Source organism: Neopsephotus bourkii, unplaced genomic scaffold, assembly GCF_033783945.1.
Source record: "Neopsephotus bourkii isolate Nb327-2 ecotype Australia unplaced genomic scaffold, CSIRO-AGI_Nbou_v1 NB_1707, whole genome shotgun sequence".
NCBI lineage: Eukaryota > Metazoa > Chordata > Aves > Psittaciformes > Psittacidae > Neopsephotus > Neopsephotus bourkii.
Window position 1 is genome coordinate 2,315,441 of NW_026902181.1, and position 18,842 is coordinate 2,334,282.

Genomic DNA, 18,842 nt, shown 5'->3' on the forward strand with positions numbered 1-18,842 from the left:
GTTCAATCTGACTTTTTTTCGTCTCCCATCCATTTCCTCAGCATGCTCAGGCAGTTTAAGATAAGCCTCTTGAACAACTCAAAGAACCCTACAGGGAGCAGAGATTACAAAGAACTCAAAGAAAAGCAAATGAATTGAAACAAAAACTGTACAGATTAAGAGCGTGTCCAAACAGTATTTTTTAGAAGGATTTTAAGTATTTTTAAAAAATCTTCCCCGGCTGGAAAACACTACAGAATTGCTTAGCAAATGTTACAGAACCTGTTAAGACTTGTTAACAGAAAGGGCAGAGGCCAGTGAATCATGAATACTATCTATTTGCAATTCTCTTTATGCATACAGGATTCTCACTTTCTCAGGTTTTAGCTAGGGGATATATTGAGTGATATTCAAGTGAAGAGCTTAGACAGTCTTAGCAGTGAAATAACAAGGGCTATTTCCTAAATGAATAACAGTAACAAATACTGAATATACTAAAAAATGTCAGCTTTAACAATAAATAAAATCAGTTCCTCCAACTTCTCAACAGCTACAGGCCACAGACAGCTCTTTTTATTTTGTGGACAAAGGCCACTCTGGGTTTTCAAACATACTCAGCAGCCATAATCAAGGTCAGTTTTTTACAAAACCTCACAATACTCTCTAGGCACCTGACCAAGTCATTCAGATGTTTAGAACTATTTGATTCATTTCAGTGTTGCCTTCTTTTGCAGACCTGGCTAAAAGTGTTACATTCGGCACTGCCTGGAGGCCAAGAAACAGAGATGAGAAAACAGCTGATTGGCAAATCACAGAGCATTTTCCTGTAATAATCAGGTAATTTTGTAAGTAACTCAAAGGTGATGTATGGAACTAAGCAGTTATTAACCCTGCATGCATTAAGGCAATCTTCAACACATCACTGAACTTCTTGGCACCAAGAATTGAATTTCAGAAGCAACTGTGTTCTCTGTTTTAATTGCACTAAACCCCAAGGTCACTTAGATTTCAGTGCTCAGAAATTGAGATCTGACAATCGAGTCTAATAAACTGAGTTTGTCTTATTTTCTTATTAACAATACATGAGCTGAACCAGTGATCAGAATGCTTAGATTTATGAGTATAGTAGCAAAATTAACTACTGTTGTTAACTGAGTTGGTTTAACTGAGTAACAAGTGTTAGAGACATAAAAAATCCCTAGAAATTGGCTCTAGATTATATTAAATTCAGTATTGTCAACACTGATATAATCTGGCTATGGGTCTGAAATCAGGGGAATATGAGAGGCATTACCATGTATTTTAAGGAATCAAGTGGTTTACCATCACAAGGCCTGCTCGTTTGTCTAACACAATGGAAAGTGTAGTACATTAGTAGCATCCACTGATGACCCAAAGTAGCAGATTCCAGGATGCATAATGGTTGTAAAGTTGAAGGTTTTCAATTGTGCTATAATATGTATCCCAAGCACAGTCATTACATGACCTTCTAATGGGGTAAAGGACAGCAGATTACAGGGAATTATATCATTAAAAATTTACTTAAGATAAAGAAAAATAAACATCAGAAAGGATATGGCATACATCAAAGAATCTCTCAAGTCACAATATTTTTGGGGGTGACAACTTCTGGTACCAAGGTCACCCTTTCATAGGAAGAATGAAGTGGATCAATTGATTATTTTATTTTTGTGCTTCTTCTGGAGATGGCTTTATTTTCTAACATGCAGCTTTTCAGAAAGACATTCAAGGGTGAAATCATTAAAAGAGATCTGTAGAAGACCTTACCCTAGACGTGGTCTCTACATGTCTGTCAGCCCTTCTGTCAGATCCATCCCTTTGGTACCAGTGCTCAGGAAAACAGCTGACCCCATCCACTCAGGTACTTACTCCCCCCAGGAAATAAGCTCATGAGCTGTTACATAGCTCTGGCATTTCCTCAAACATGACAGGTTCATAGTTTAATCTGAATCAATCCCAAAATGAACACATCCAAGAGGCAGAGAAAATAGTGTATCTTTCCTGGCTCTGCACAGTGCATACAGTGGTGAATAATCCATACCATCCATACAGGTGAAACAGAAAGCCCCACTGGTGTACAGGCCCCACTCTTGGACCTGTGTGAAGAACAGTTGACACCCTGACCATCTCTCCTGCATCCCGCTCTCCAAACCGTGGATTGCAACTGTACCTGGTCCTAGCTCAGCTGTGCGAGGTGAAGGAAGACTTCTTGTTCACCTCGTCCCGATCTGCAAGGAACGACCAACAACCCCGCTTCTACAACGAAACAAAAATACTTGTCCAAATGATTTTTACCTTCCCTCTTCAGCAGGGAATTGGTTGTAGCTTTCACACCTAATTTTGCAGAAGTTCTCTTCAGCCATGAATTTTGGAAGCTTTCTAACCCCATCATCCACAAGGAAATCCAGCCAGCACTTAACAGACACCTCTATGTGATGAGACACCTAGGAACAGCAGCCTGATTCCCCTCTTCATCTCAGAGTATCACTAATTATTACTACAGTTCTTGAAGATCTTGTTAACAGCAAACATGACTTAAGTGCACTGTCCTTGTGTAGATTAATGTTTAATATAGTTAAAACCTCTCTTTATTTACCATAAACCCATCTCTCATATAAAAGCTTAGTGAGCCAGTGGTGAACAGTTTTAATACTGCTTTATTTTCCCATTATTTCCATTTCAGTCACTGCAATGTGGAATTGGATCTCATTATTCAACTGCCATTGATGCTTAGATTGAGACTAAATAGATGCCTTTTTTTTTCTTTCAACCTTTGATTTTTCTGAAAGAACTGGCTGTTAAAACATGATAGACATTTATTTAATTGCCTTCTGATCAAATCATAGGCCATACAATAGCACAGAGGTCAAGAAGAGAAAATCTTTGGGGTTTACTGACATTGCAGAACTTTATCATTAGAAGAGACCTCGAGACATCTGCATCTGGTAATGGTTGTTCTACTTTCATGTATAATGACCTATTTCTTATAGAATAGCTAATATCTATAAATTTTTCATTTGCTGCCTAGAGATTTCAATAAAAACTAAGATATTTGAATTCAGTGTATATGTCATATATCAAATTATTACTGTAAAGATCTTTTTCAGCTGCTTAAAAATGGTCTTATACAGAGTATATACTGTTTCTTTTTACCTCTCTCAAAAACCCCCAGGTTCTACTGGATCAGAGATAGTGTTTAGTATATAAAGGCCTCTTGATTTTGTCATCTATTTAGCTCTGCTCATTATTGATGAATAACCCCAAACCTGTAGCACTAAACATAAAAAAAAAACCAAAAAACAAAAACAAACAAACAAAAAAACATCTTGTTTGAGCCACCATTACACCAGGAGATAAGAGTTCATGTGCTTGTAATACATACATCATCCAGCTGTCAGAGGAGGGCTCTCATGTTTAAGTGATTTAAGATTATAGATCAGAGGCCACTTGCTTCCTCTTAAGTAATAACAATAAATAGGCTAATGCTTTTAGTGTCATTGTTAATTCCTTGTTTGTGAACACTCAGAGACAGGCGGAAGCACTGAGATTTGAAGACAGGCTTTGAAGATGAGCTATTCCCAAGAAGAACAGGGAAGCCAAAACAGTGTGCTTTTAAGCGCCGTTACTTCAGTGTGGGAGAACAAGTCCTCTTCCACATACAAGGACAACAGACAGGAGCTTTAAGAAAAAGTTCTGTTTGAGACAGCTTGCTCTCACAAGCAGCAAGGACCAGATCTTCATTTATCTTCCTCCATGCTAACTTCCACTTTGCCTTCAGTTCCCCTCTAAGGACTCAACCTTAACAGTTTTAACCAAGGTCTGTTTTGGGACTACCCAGTGAATGTGTCATTCTAGCACAGATAGTTGAGATGCGATGCAACAAATCTACAGGTTAACTGGTAGTAATTCCAATCAAGTTATTAAATTATATTTTAATTTCGAGCATATTAATTTAAAATCTATAGTTATCAAAGAAATACAGGCATTGGTTTACTTTTATTCCATCAGATTGCTAGGATTGTTTATTACCATAGGAACCTACCGTAACCCTCATATAAGAAATTTCATTCTCTGTTAGTACATTAGCCTTTTTGTTCTTTGAATATGGATTTCAAAACATGCTGATTTCAACATGCTGAGTGACTGAATGAAATGTTTTATAAATTTGAGGTAAATGATGTTGTAAAACACATTTCACTGTGACAATGCAGTTATATTTGGAACAGTTTAGGATGTAATCCTGTACGTTAGGTTGTAAAACATCCTTGGATGATGGAAATTGAGCTGTCTGATGGAAACTGAAAAGTTGAGAAATCCCTCACTAATTATCATGTGCCACAAGCACACGTGTTTTGCAAGGTAATAAGAAGCTTCTTGAAAAGTTCATCAAAATTAAGGAGAATGGGAAATCACAGGATATCCAGACAACAGACTGGTCAGAATCCTATTACTGGAGCTTTGAAAACTAGATTAAAAGAAGCCCCTAAGGTCATGTCCAGCCCATCAGACAAAGCAGAGCAGATAAGCAATTCAAGACCTGGGGCAGTAATCACCTATTCCAACCTACACTGGAGCACTAACTGGATTTAGCAGCTCAGCTAAGTCTAGTTTATTCCCATTACCCCACGGTGCCTACGTTAATAAATTCGACTTTGTGTACCTTGGAAGTTCCTACAGCATACTCCCATCCACTTCCTGCTCTAGGTTTAGCACAGATGGATTCCATTTAAATGCAAAGGGCCTTACAAGTGGGCTTGAAGGGGTAATGAAGGACCTAATGCAAGAGAAATGATGCAACCTACATGACTATTTTCTGGGAGTGTACCACTGTTTCTACAATTTTTCAGCGGGAATTTACACCATTTTCTCTTTTTTGTTTTGATGAAGCACATCACAACACCTTCCTGAGTGGAGATAAAGGTAGGAAGGCTGCCTGGCTACAGCGCAGCTTTCCACAGTTTTGCTAAAACAAATCCTGACTTTGGCTAGGGTCCTGCAGCTCAAAGCAAACTGCCTGATCCTTACATTCGTACAGTTCCAGGGATGATCACTGCAGGCACTACCGGCCACTGCTGCTATTGCTTTTACAGACTTGAAGGCTGTAAGGGATAGAAAACACCAAAATATTCAAACCGGTGCTCAAGTTCTTACGTTTATCTTGTCTCCTGATCTTCTGTAACATGGGGTTTTCTGGGAAGTTCGATTAGATGCAACTACTGGTGTCCAGATGCAGAGGTTCCTGAAATCCTTCCACTGTTTTAAATAGGTTTTGGATCCAAGCCTAAGTTTAGGTAAGTCTTTACCAAGGGAAAATTGTTAAAAACCCAAGTTGCAGATGTTACAGCCATATTAATTATCTAGCTAAGCAGCCACTACTGTCTTACAGATGAGAGAACACTGCTTACCAGGAGTCGAAGATTAGGGCTCTAACTGCATTTTTATAATCTATAAAAGCGGACATGCAGAAACTATGGAAGGAAATTTCAGTAATTAAAGCATAGGTTCTCCTAATTCACTGCAAAGCATCATTAAAATCTAATGAAACTGTAGTGGAATAATACAGGATTCTGGCTTAACTGCAAGGAGATAAATGCAAATGAAAGTTGAATTTTTATATGGTTTTGAGTTTACATGATAGGACTGAATGCATTTACAGTAGTTTACACTATAAAAGCTCACTTTTAACACTGTATGAATCAGGATTGGGAAGTTAGAGTATTAGTGTATAAGAAGTTAACATGTTACAGAATGTGGCATACTGAAGCACAAGAATCAAAGAAATCAAAATCCTTGTTGCTGAAAATAGTTGTATTTGTGATGGTATCCAAATTTTACAGCCCACGATTAACATGATAACTGCTATTGCACCAGCATGATGTAAGACTAAATTTTCAGTGTAGCAGCTTCATCTCGGCATATCTGAGCAAGTTGCATCATCATCACATATCTTGCAATAGATTCAACTGAAGCAAGAACTTCAAACCTCTGCAAGCACTAGACATTTTAAGATATTAATATATCATGACACTTTCTTACCCTCCCTCAAACTTTTAAGTTCTTAGGAGTGAAATCTTCACGGAAACTGGAGATTGAATGCCTAATTTCAACTGACGTGCGTCAGGTCCACAGAAGCCACAGGAACGTTGTTGACCTCCACTAACCAAAAATCTAGATCTAAAACTGTTTTATCTTGCCCGTATTCAAGGTATTGCAGTTGGAAACCTTCCCATCTGACTTCAGTTCTCTAAAATATCCAAGACTACTCATTGCACATATCATGGGGAATAAGACGCCCTGAGGACAATTCACTTGGTCTGTCCTGGCACACAGTGAATCCCTCTCCAAAGATGACCTACTTTAATCAGCTTTTGAAGAAACCTAACTGACCAGTCCTTTCGGAAGGCTAAAGTCCTGTAGGACTTCTACCCCACGTGGCTGCCAGCAGTGCCACATTTTCTATATCTCTCTACCAAAGACCTTAAGTCCTAGCCATGATATTTTAGCTCAAGGAGATCAATCTCTATTGCCATTAAATCCTATATTAATTACGCTGATGGATACGTCGATGTCCTGGGTATCAGCAAAGGTACAAGCCAATCAAACTCATTTCATTGCAACTCACAGATGCCAATAATTTTCAGAATAATACCAATGTAGGTTAGACATCAAATTACATTCACGGACTAATTTGAAGACCAATTTCCCATTGATTTCAATTGTTAAGTATATTAAAATTATTTAACATTTAGGCAAAGAAAGACTGGAAATCTGAAAACATTTACCATAATGGAAAATAAACACATACTTCCAAAGCAGCAAAGCAGTCTTTTTTTAAAAACATCTAAGTCTAGATCAAAACAAACAGAATAATGGAGAAGCATGCAGTTAAGGACTTGTTAGTAAGTTATATGCTGTTATACAGTCCTGTTTCTAAGAATGTACACAATGGACGCAAAACTCTTGCTGTCGAAATTGTTACCTCATGTACTCATACCTTCTCTGTGTCAATTCCTTTAGACATGGACCAGGTTGAGACAATATAATCCATGACTCTTTCACTAAGGCCTTTTGGGACTTGATATAATTTTAGGAAATCCCTCACGTTGTTCAGCATCTCATGGTATCGGTTGGTGTTGGCATACATTTGCTGGAAAATGGTTGTGACATTTCCAAAAATAGTTGCATAAAGAAGAGCTGAAAAAAAACAAAGGTGATTAAAAACAAATATGTAAGCTCCAGTTATTGATTCTTATAATTCAAGGATAACATCAAAGAATTTTATGTATGGTTACAAATTACTGCAAATACATAGGTGTAAACTGAAAAATTCTATTTACTCATATACTCTCGCACACATACACATACAGAGTTATTTCTTGAATTTCCCTATACAGCTCTTACAGCCACTCAGTGTGCATTAATTTACAAAATCAGTCATTCAGATAATGTCAACACATGGAATTATTTAAAAACAGACAGTGCATTTTAACTCTACACTCTATCCTAATCCAAACTAATTTTCAAATGTAGCTTCAGCCTGCCAGTAAACCCTGAAGGCACTATCCAAAGAACCATGCTGAACTCTTGTAAGACCACCTTAGTTAGCATGTGCTATGAGTAAAGAATGGCCTCAGTCCCAAAGAAGAAATGAAATGGAGAAGAAAGGAACCTGGGAAGCCTGTCAAGGAGCTATCTATACAAGTAGGGTCCAGTGTCAAAAGCCAAGGTGTGCACAAGAAAGATTCAGAGTGGAATTTCACAATTCACTTTCACAGCCAGTCCCAGCAGACAACTTGAGTATGTCACATCAACTCTGAATGCCGTCTAATGATTTCAATGAGAGAAAAACTGATGAGGGAACAACATAAAGTTTCATTGCTGAAAGCATATGATCAGGACAGAAGGAGGACATGGTAGAATAGGAAGCACTACCTCAAACCCATTACTGGAGTTACCTTCTCTTCTGGTTTGATTCTGCTCTTTCCATATGCGCCACCATTACTGTCAAGCTCAGCAAGTTGAGTTGCGCAATACCAAAGAACGGCATGCCATAACTGAGAAAATCGCATGCTTTAAGTAAGCCTTTCCAATTGAAAAGGCATAAACCTCTGTGTATTATTACAAGTGTGATACACTGAGCACTGTCTGATGGAGAGTGAAAGCTAAATTTGGCAAAGCATTCAAGCAAAATCTTAAATGCACACTTTTACTGGTGCTGTCTTAAATAGTGGTGGATGGAAAGATTCTTCTAAAGTCAAGCAAGTGCAAGATGCCTTATTGAGTCACAATGTAATCACCTTTGCAAGCAAGCCCAAAATGCCAAAACTGATGTTCTTCCATTAGGCATTACAGATTTTTCAGAAAACAGAATTATTCTGGTATCTCATAATACCAATGTGTGGAACTACTTCTGCTCTTGACGTTATCAAATACACAGAATGTGCCTGTCATTTTTAATAATCTTTGTTCAGAGGTGCTATGCTGCTATGCATTTCCATACTTTTTTTTTTTTGAAAAACAACTGCAGCCTACAAATGACAATAAATAACCCACTGTGAAAGGAAATAATGTCTTCCATCTCTCAGTGCATAATGTCTTCCTTCTACACAGCAAGGTATTTCTACCTCATTCAAGAAAATTCACTTTCTTTCATGCTAATTTACTATCGTTCATCACACCTATTTGAGAGGTCACATAAAAATAAAAACAAACAAACAAACAAAAAGCCCGAAAAAAAGCTGCTTTCCTAAAACTGTATAATAAAAAAAATCGTACTTCAATTTCTCACAGTGCTTTTTACTACATCCATGTAAAAAATAGATGCTGAAGTTCATCAGAAATGTGATGTTGATTGTTTTACCAAAGTCTTGGGATTTTTCATCTTGACACACAAGAACATAACAAACAAAGTCATATAATGTGCAGCAAAGTCAAACACAAGGTTTCAGTTCTTAGAAAACACAGCAGATTAATACTGTATGTGATATCCAGAAATAAAGCTTTTTGCAAGGGTAGGTTTTTACCTTGCTTTACTGATTGTTGCATCACACCTGCTAGCTACAGAAAGGTTTCCTCTATCTCCATATGCATTCAGTTATGTAACAACAGTCCAAGTAAAGAGTATGTGGATTATTAAAAAATCTAGATTGGTGAATGCCACCTCTTCTTTTTTTTTTATCTTTTTCCATTCTTTTGGACTGTTGTAGAAGGGAAAACTTGACGAACTGTCACTTCTTCTAAGTGCAACATCCCTCATTCTTCTGAAGAACAGTTGCTGATTCATCATGAACTAGCCCATCAGATATGTGAGTGTGCAATACTTCTTGTCTCCCTCTCTGATGTTAGATGCACCTGCAAACTACTCTGACTACAAACGTAAAGAGAAGCTGGGACTGTCCCTAAAATGTAGTTACAGCTAGACCGCATATTCAGTTACAATGCATGAGACCCAAGTGACCATGCAAACCTACACAGAAGACCCAGGCTAACTAAAAATGTGACACAGTTCCCTGCAAGGTGAGGAAAAGAGAGATTCAACTCTGATACCTCCTAGGTTGAAAAGAGTGAAAACAGCCTGTCTGAAGCAAAAGGCACGTGTTACCTTCTCTGCAAAAAAATTACTCTTTAGCAGAGACAATTTGTAGAAAATACAGTCAGAAGAGAAATTCTAGTTCTCTGTCTTCTAATACAGCATCCTGGATAGGATAAATCATTGCACTAAGCCTGCAAAATCACTGAAGGCATTACGTAGCAGTATCTCACTAAGCCAGAATTCAGGAGCCTACATGCTGTAGAGTCAGCACAGACAAAATCAGCATTATCTCTGTGTTGGAAATCAAAGCCTTCCTTTGCCTCCTATAAGAAATGATAAAGACACATGGTTGAGTTCATCTAAACATTCCTCTTCTCTTACAGGTTACTGCATGGGGGGGCTTTGTCAAATATTTAGAGGGAACCTACTCAGATCTTCCCAGCTTTGAAGCTGTGCCTCAAATACTCTCCCTGCCTGTGGTGCTTCCCTACGCCAACATTGGTAGCTGCTGAGACTCATTTGCAGGTTTTGAGCACATTTTTCATAATCTGGCATGGGCAATCCAGCTCTTTGTAAATCATTTCCCCATCCCTGGGGGGTTTACATTCTTCCAGTTCTCCTCCCTATCTCCCTCAGGAAGGAGAAAAGCAAGGGGGGTGGTGAGCGAGCAGCTGCATGATGCTTAGTTGATGGATTGGTTTAAAACTTCACAATCTGATACTTAGAAAAGAAGGTAATTTAAAAAACCCTACTATTTATTGTTTTGCAGGTGTTGGTATGCAACAGAACAGGTCTGTGCTGATAAGGAAATAATACATAAATAATTTGCATTGCATTTGTGACACCTGTTGTGACACTTCTCTACAGGGAAAGGATCCTCTGCTTGGGAGAGTCTAATGAGCAGAAATCAGTCTGCCTTAAAAATACAATTTACCTGTCTTTGCTCTTTGCTCCCCAACTTTCAGCTGGGGTAGTTGTGTGAGCTGCAAATATGAGAGATGGGATGGCACAAGACAGAGAGGTGAGCTGAATCAGCTCCTTCGTTGGCCGGCATGTTCTCAGCTCAGGAAGCTGACCACCTATAGATCTGTTGCCTTTTTCAGCCTGTAAAAGTTTAAGGCTCTTCATCAATAATCCCTAATGCCTGTAGTTAAGCAAACAAAGATTTCTCAGAGCATCCCTATTTAATGAGCAGATGCTGAAGTGCCAAGTGTGAACCTTCCTCCTCACCTTTAAAAAAACAAAGGCAGAGGACTGCTACCAAGGGCATTTCACTTTTTCTGGATTTTAATTATTTTTGGCAGGCAGAACTGGCAGCAAAGATCATTTGCAAAAGGTTCTGAAGGAAATAAAATACTGTGCCTCTCTTGCCAGTAAGAGGATTTAAATAATCTCTAAAGAAATCGCTGAAGGTATACATACACTTCAACAGTTTAAATTTAGTCTCCCTAGTTACAAGAAATGGGAAAGGTGATACTACAGAGGTTGAAGGTAAAAATACCCACTTTCTTGAAAGGTCTGGATAGGTCAAATTGCATTTATTCACCTTCTCTTTTATGAACTCCATTTCTCCAGACAGTTCGTGTTATGTTCCTACAGTCATGCAATGCTTATTTACTTAATTGTCCCATGTGTGTAAATCTGGAGAAGTACTAGATTTCATAGAGATCAATTTGATATAATGATACATAAATAATTTTTCTGAGTCCTAAAGGTGAGGTAGGTGGTTCAACTGTTGGTTTTATTTCAATTTTTACTCTTCAGTGTTGAAAAATATCCTCTAATTAATATACAAGGGTCTCAGCACTATGTATTTTTATATATAAAAAGTGTTACTGTATTTGTGCATACATAAAACATTTTTGAATGATTTATCAATACTCTTTTATAAATCTTCTGCTTGTTCAAAAAACAAGAAACTTTCTAAAATAAAATTATTATATTGCATATAAATGATTATATTTAGCATACAGTCAGATTATGTCCAGAAATGAACATCTGTCTTTAGGAACTGAAATCTTGTTTGAGAGATCTAATTTTCCCTACAGTCTGCTCTATGCTAGATTATTATTAATCTAAGCATATACAATATGCCTCTAAACTCTTGTTGTAAAGAAAATTAGCGAGGTGGGTGTCAGTCTCTTCTCCCATGTATCAAGTATGCCAGTCTTCACTGGCAAATGCTCTGAACACAACACCCAAGCCTTGGAAGGCAGACAGAGGGACTGTGAGAATGAAGACCTTGGGCCCACTGTAGGAGAGGATCTGGTTCGAGACCATCTTAAAAATCTGAACGTGCACAAGTCCATGGGTCCTGATGAAATCCATCTGCGGGTCCTGAAGGAGCTGGCGAATGAAGTTGCTAAGCCACTGGCCATCATATTTGAAAAATCATGGCAGTCAGGTGAAGTTCCCGACGACTGGAAAAAGGGAAATATAACCCCCATTTTCAAGAAGGGGAAAATGGATGACCCGGGAAATTACAGACCAGTCAGTCTCACCTCTGTGCCTGGCAAAATCTTGGAGCACATTCTCCTGGAAGGCATGCTAAGGCACATGAAAAACAGCAAGGTGCTTGGTGACAGCCAGCATGGCTTCACTAAGGGGAAATCCTGCCTGACCAATTTGGTGGCCTTCTATGATGGGGCTACAGAACTGATGGACAGGGGTAGAGCAGTTGATGTCATCTACCTGGACTTGTGTAAAGCGTTCGACACTGTCCCACACAACATCCTTGTCTCTAAATTGGAGAGACATCAATTTGATGAATGGACCACTCAGTGGATAAAGAACTGGCTGGATGGCCACACACAAAGAGTTGTGGTCAATGGCTCAATGTCCGGCTGGAGACCAGTAACGAGTGGTGTCCCTCAGGGATCAGTGTTGGGACCGGTCTTGTTCAACATCTTCGTCGCTGACATGGACAGTGGGATTGAGTGCACCCTCAGCAAGTTTGCCGATGACACCAAGCTGTGTGGTTCGGTTGATACGCTGGAGGGAAGGAATGCCATCCAGAGGGACCCTGACACGCTTGTGAGGTGGGCTGATGCCAACCTCATGAAGTTTAACCATGCCAAGTGCAAGGTCCTACACCTGGGTCGGAGCAATCCCAGGCACAGCTACAGGCTGGGCAGAGAAGAGATTCAGAGCAGCCCTGAAGAGAAGGACTTGGGGGTGCTGGTCAATGAGAAAATGAATGTGAGCCGGCTTCAGTGTGCACTTGCAGCCCAGAAAGTCAACCATATCCCGGGCTGCATCAAAAGGAGCGTGACCAGTAGGTCGAAGGAGGTGATCCTGCCCCTCTACTCTGCTCTCGTGAGACCTCACGTGGAGTATTGTGTGCAGTTCTGGTGTCCTCAACATAAAAAGGACATGGATCTGTTGGAACAAGTCCAGAGGAGGGCCACGAGCACCTCCGATAGGAAGATCGGCTGAGAAAGTTGGGACTGTTCAGCCTGGAGAAGAGAAGGCTGCATGGAGACCTCATAGCAGCCTTCCAGTATCTGAAGGGGGGCTATAGGGATGCTGGAGATGGACTCTTCATTAGAGACTGTACTGATAGGACAAAGGGTAATGGGTTAAAACTTGAACAGGGGAAGTTTAGATTGGATATAAGGAGGAAATTCTTTCCTGTTAGGGTGGTGAGGCACTGGAATAGGTTGCCCAAGGAGGTTGTGAATGCTCCATCCCAGGCAGTGTTCAAGGCCAGGCTGGACGAGGCCTTGGGTGATATGGTTTAGAGCGAGGTGTCCCTGCCCATGGCAGGGGGGTTGGAACTTGATGATCTTAAGGTCCTTTCCAACCCTAACTATTCTATGATTCTAGGATTCTAAGACTGATCAGCAGCATAGGCAATAAAACTATACATTGCCCTCCCCGAGCATCAGGGTCCACAAGGTGCCTGGCTCTGATGATCCAGATGTTAACAAGCTTGAAATGCCTTGGGTCTGCTAGGGTCTACTTCCCCCTCCTCATATTAAACAAGAGGGTTAAGCACCATATGAGAATGCACATCCTGAAAATGGCTGCAATTACACCACAACAGCAGCAGGGCAAACAGCATTACCCTGTGTTAAATGAGAGGCAAAACCTCACTTTGACTGAAAAAATCCTTGTCTTATAATAAAGGGCCCTTAATTATGGGTTTGGTTTTTTTTTCCCCTAAGAGCTCTGGAGTAAGAGGCTGAGTTAAGGCTTCTTCTACACATTTCATCTACTCTGGAAGTTGGGTCTAATGGATCACAGCTTTTGGCAGTGATGATTATGGGAGGAATATTTAGATTTCCATTTATAAGAACAAATAACATAAGCACAAATAATTAACTAGTGAGCTAAACCATTTCTTATACTCATGCTTCATAATTCCTGTTTTTTCAGAAATCCATCACCTCCTTCCCAAATGGCACATCTGTCATTTCACATGCTGCATAAAGCCTTGTGCAATGGCAAATGCTAATTACAATGCAATCACTTCCCTAAAGGAATTACAGTGGGTGCAGAAGGAAAGCAGATAGGCAGAAGATGACTGGAATTCATGAGAATTATGCTCACCATGAATGCCAGCAGCCCCATAGCTCTATCACTTTGCTCCATCCCTTATTTATCATTTTCTCCATTTTGAGTATTATCTTTAACTCATTTCCATGTAAATTTCACAGTATTTCAGAAAAAGCTGACTCGTGTCTGTCAAACAATCATCTACCCATCACATACATCTCTCCCCCTCTCCATGAAAGAAATAAAGAAGCTGCTTTCCCAGAGAGCTGTCTTTACTGGCCTGTGCTGTGGCACCTGTGGATCAAAACCATCCCACGTGCTTTTCTCACTGTGCCTCACCATGCCGAAACTGTCACCAGTAACAAGCCCAGGACACAAAGGATCTGCAGCACTATAGAATGGAAGCACAGGAACCAAAGGGATCATCTCCAGAGAAAAGTTCTGTGAGCAAAGTTGGCAGCTGTCAGTATTACTATGTGAAAGAACTTGACAGCTTGTTGCCAGATTTGAGCTGTGAGGATTTTTTCTCTTGCTGATAACTTTTTTTTTTTCTGTAATATTTTTAAGTGATTTTTTTTTAGTGGGACACCAAGTTCTTGTCACATTAAGATGAACCCAGGATAGCAATGTTGCTAGAAGCAGGCTGCCAGAACATCACTTGCACCCTGAAGAACACCACAAGACATTGCCTGTCTTGTTAAAATATAATAGGAAATTTGTAAACGTTCCTTCAAAGTGCTGGACTATACTAGAAGATATTTCTACCCCTCTGCTCCTTGTTCTTTTTTCTGTATATGCCAATGTAAAAGTTTTTTTCTGTATAAATCTACATGTTGGTATGTTTTAGATACTCACAAATATATATATATGTGTACATATACCCAGATATACCTGTATATAAGTGTAAAGGTGAACATACATACAATATGAACAAGCTCGGAGTTTCTGCAGCTTCTAATTTTCCTTTCCCTCTCCTAATTTGCTCATTCTTTCTATTCTTTACAAATCTAACTTTATTTATTCATATAATTAAGTGTTCAACTTTATCTCAGCACAATTAGTAAGAATGGATTTGGGACAATTAGATGTACTATTCCAGCTATAAAACACAGGCCACACGTAGCCTTGAGAGGTGTGGTAACCACAGCTGTTAGCATAACAGTGCATACTTAGACAGCATCTGCCTGAAAACATTAATGAGATAGAGCACAGGTAAAGCATGCTGTTTCAGTTCAGTATCTTTGTGTATTTTAGTTCATCAACCTGAAGTCTGTGATGATAGATTTTTGTGTGTAATTATAGGGTATTTTTAGAAAAAAAAAAAAAAATAAAGTACTTAACTGTTAATATTAAAGGCAACAAATTTGGATCCTATTATTTTGAGAATAATTTTGCTTTGTAAAATGATAACAAAACTGGCTTCATTGAACTGAATGATAATGTTTCTTACTCATCTCAGTCACCTACAGAAGCACCTTCCCTCTAATTCTCAGTCCTGCAAATTCAGCGTCTCTGGATAGAGCTGGACAGAATTTGCCATACAAAATTTTCTATGTGATGCTGACAGTCTGTCTCAAATTTGCCTTTCCTGAATGTTTACACTAAAACCACGGGAAAAAGAAACAAAACATCAAAACACCACAAAACGAACACAAACCAACCAAACAAGCAAGAGAAAAAGAACCCCACCAAAAACAAACAAAAAACCCCAAACAACCAGCCAACCAAAAAACCCCAAAACCTTAAAAAGCACAACAAAACCACAACAAATCCACAAGAAGCTGAAACGTTTCACCTCCAGCTTTTATAAAGCCGAAGTCATTCTTAGCAAAACATTTTGCCTCCAGTCTTCTGATTTTAAACCTCTGAAATCTGAACAATGGGAGAAAATCCTATTTGGATGAAAAAAAAAAAAAGAAGTCTTAACAGCCTAAGAAAAATTGGCACATTCATTGTCTTCACACACCTCCCCCAATCTATATTATAATGGAATATTTTCCATAAAACCAAACCATGACTTCCTAGCACACTGCTCGCAACCTCAGCCAATGAAAACCCCTTTTTGCCCAATTTATTAGCACTGGGTTTCCATTTTATCAGAGCATTTGTGCACATGACTGGTGTAAACCCTGCTCCCTACTCCCGGTAAAGGCAATGCTTGGGTAGACTGCTTCTCAGGGCTGGACCTCAGCACCTCTCATATTTTGCTGGAATGATGCTGGTTTTGTTTAAAAAAAAAAAAGAAAAAAATCACACTAACATTTTCAAGCTTTCAAGGTGAATTAACTTTACTTTCATTATCCACTTTGGGAACCTGTCCTTCATCACAGTATTGATTTAGCTGTGGCAGATGCTGAGCTGTCATTGAGCCTGACAGCTTCTTCAGAACTTCGTTGGTGATAGTCTTGTAAAATAGTCAATAGCCAAGTGAAACTTAACTGCAAAAATGAGCATGTTTCTCGCTTTCATACTCTGTGAAATCATGAGTGCTATTCCATACTGCATCCTACCAAGAGGAGCAGGGGGGAAAAATGTTGACCTCAAATTAGCATTCATCATTATCAATTAACTCTTTGTGTATCCAAAGTATATACACCCCTACTGCCCTGACACATTGGTAGGACCATGTTTCAGTCATATGTCTGTGGCTTTGCTGTCACTCACTGCTGCTGCGAAGTCAGTCCTCACCTGTGGAGAAGGGTTTTGGGGGAAGATATCAGTATGAATGTGCTTAGTGAGAGGGCTTCATCTCCTACACACACCAATTTGGATCTCAGGATATTCAGGTAGTATTCATGGCACTTGAGAGAAAATCTATGGTCCTAGGAAGATCTTCTCTGCATTCATCTTTGCAAGCGCCACAAACTGTTCTGCTGAAAAGCAATGGCATGGCAAAATGATAGGCACAGGCAATACTTTAAATATATTTTTGCATTGTCTATCAGAGGATCAGACAGTAGGCACACCATACATAATGCTGTTGACTCCTTTGAGAGTTTACGAAGAACTAGCCTCGAGGAGAAAAGACAACGCAGAAAGAATCGTGCCCCACCTGTACCACCCAAGGAGACCTTCTGCTGTGCTTTTTGTAGCCAGATTTGCCTATCCTACATCGGCCTTCTTAGCCATCAGCGCGCCTGTAGTAAGCGTGGGTAAAGCCCTTCCTAAATCTTCATTCGCGAAGTCAAGTCATGATGATGATGATGATGATGATATGTATATATATATGTGTGTGTGTGTGTGTGTGTAGAACTAGGTATCAGCACTCCATAGGTTACAAACAGTTCTGTTTTCAGATGAATCATAGAATAGTTAGGGTTGGAAAGGACCTTAAGATCATCAAGTTCCAACCCCCCTGCCATGGTCACGGGACACCTCACACTAAACCATGTCACCCAAGACTCCATCCAACCTGACCTTGAACACTGCCAGGGATGGAGCATTCACAACTTCCTTGGGCATACTGTTCCAGTGCCTCACCACCCTCACACTAAAGAACTTCTTCCTTACATCTAAACTGAACTCCCCCTATTTAAGTTTTAACTCGTTACCTCTTGTCCTATCATTACAGTCCTTAATGAAGAGTCCCTATCCAGCACCCTTATAAGCTCCAACAAGAAACAATGAAGAGCTATCTGAATGCTATATTAAGCACATTACCTCCACCTATTTCCACAAGTCCCACAGCTCTCCACCTCTTCCTTCTGTATAATACCAAGAATAAAAACATTGTTGGAAATAATACTAGCCACTGATGCTCTCCTGGTAGAAGGGATTTGAGCATATTCAACAGAACAACAAAAGACTGCATAAATTGGCAAACTAAACCAAATAAATTCTGGCTTATCATTTCCGCCTCCGTGCATGTATTGCAGAACTCTCCACGACTATGAGAGACTTTATTTCCTGGCAGCAGCTTCTGGAGCTCTCCTCATCCCTGTCCAACTTCTTCTGATCAGCACTTGTTTCTGTCTGATCACCTCTCTGTATTCTTGCTCCCTATTCCAGGAAGGAGATGCTGGAATTAGATTTGCTGCATTACCATTCCTACATTAACACTAATTTCACCAAAGTCAATGAAATTACACTGACGTCCAGAGAGTATCTGAGGAGAATAACTGAGTGTGTTTCATCACTTTCCTTTAACATTTTTGTGGTTGCTTTGTAGCATTTTTAAATGTCCTGTGAAAGGCCTACACAGATGTGTATAGTGACAGAAGTGATACGCAGCATCACACCAATTGCCCATCTAAGCCAAAATTCTTCCTCTGACTGCAGCCCTTTCTGGATACCTATGATCAGAGTACAAGACAGAAGGTGCATGGGCCATCTCTGCTCTGGGCTACTCCTTTCAGATTTCCATGAACCTGGAGACCAGGGACTTTTCAAACTGCTCATTGCTTCCAGTTCATGGTCACTATTAGCTACCAACCAGACATCTCAATCAAGAATACCTCATTCCACAAATTCATTTATGTTTTTTTCTCACCAAAACATTATGTGACATCGTATTTTGTCATGCCGTTCTGCAAGTCTGACTGCTCCAGCCTTTACACTGGCAAATCCCAATTCCCCTTGTGCTAAAGTGAGTGATGGCTCATCTTCATTTCCTGTGAACCACTCTTTATTTCTGTAAGCTGTCCTCCACTGTGTTTTTCTCAGTCATGAAAAGCCCTTGTCTACTGTATCTCTCCATCTGAGAAAGTCATTCCATGCTTCATTCTTGCCACCTTGTAGACACCCTTTTAATCCTACAAAATCTTGGTTTAGTACAGTGCAGTGTGGTGCAACACGTTCATTTCAATTATTTGTC

General features: G+C 39.6%; 1 protein-coding gene across 1 annotated transcript in view; it reads right to left on the reverse strand.

Annotated features, from left to right (window-relative positions):
- KCNH5 (potassium voltage-gated channel subfamily H member 5) overlaps positions 1-18,842 on the reverse strand; it is a 160,264-nt gene that overhangs the window by 47,919 nt on the left and 93,503 nt on the right. The window contains exon 8 of the mRNA XM_061376495.1: positions 6,995-7,194. Within this exon, the coding sequence (XP_061232479.1) occupies positions 6,995-7,194 (200 nt within the window). The remainder of the gene's footprint in view (positions 1-6,994; positions 7,195-18,842) is intronic.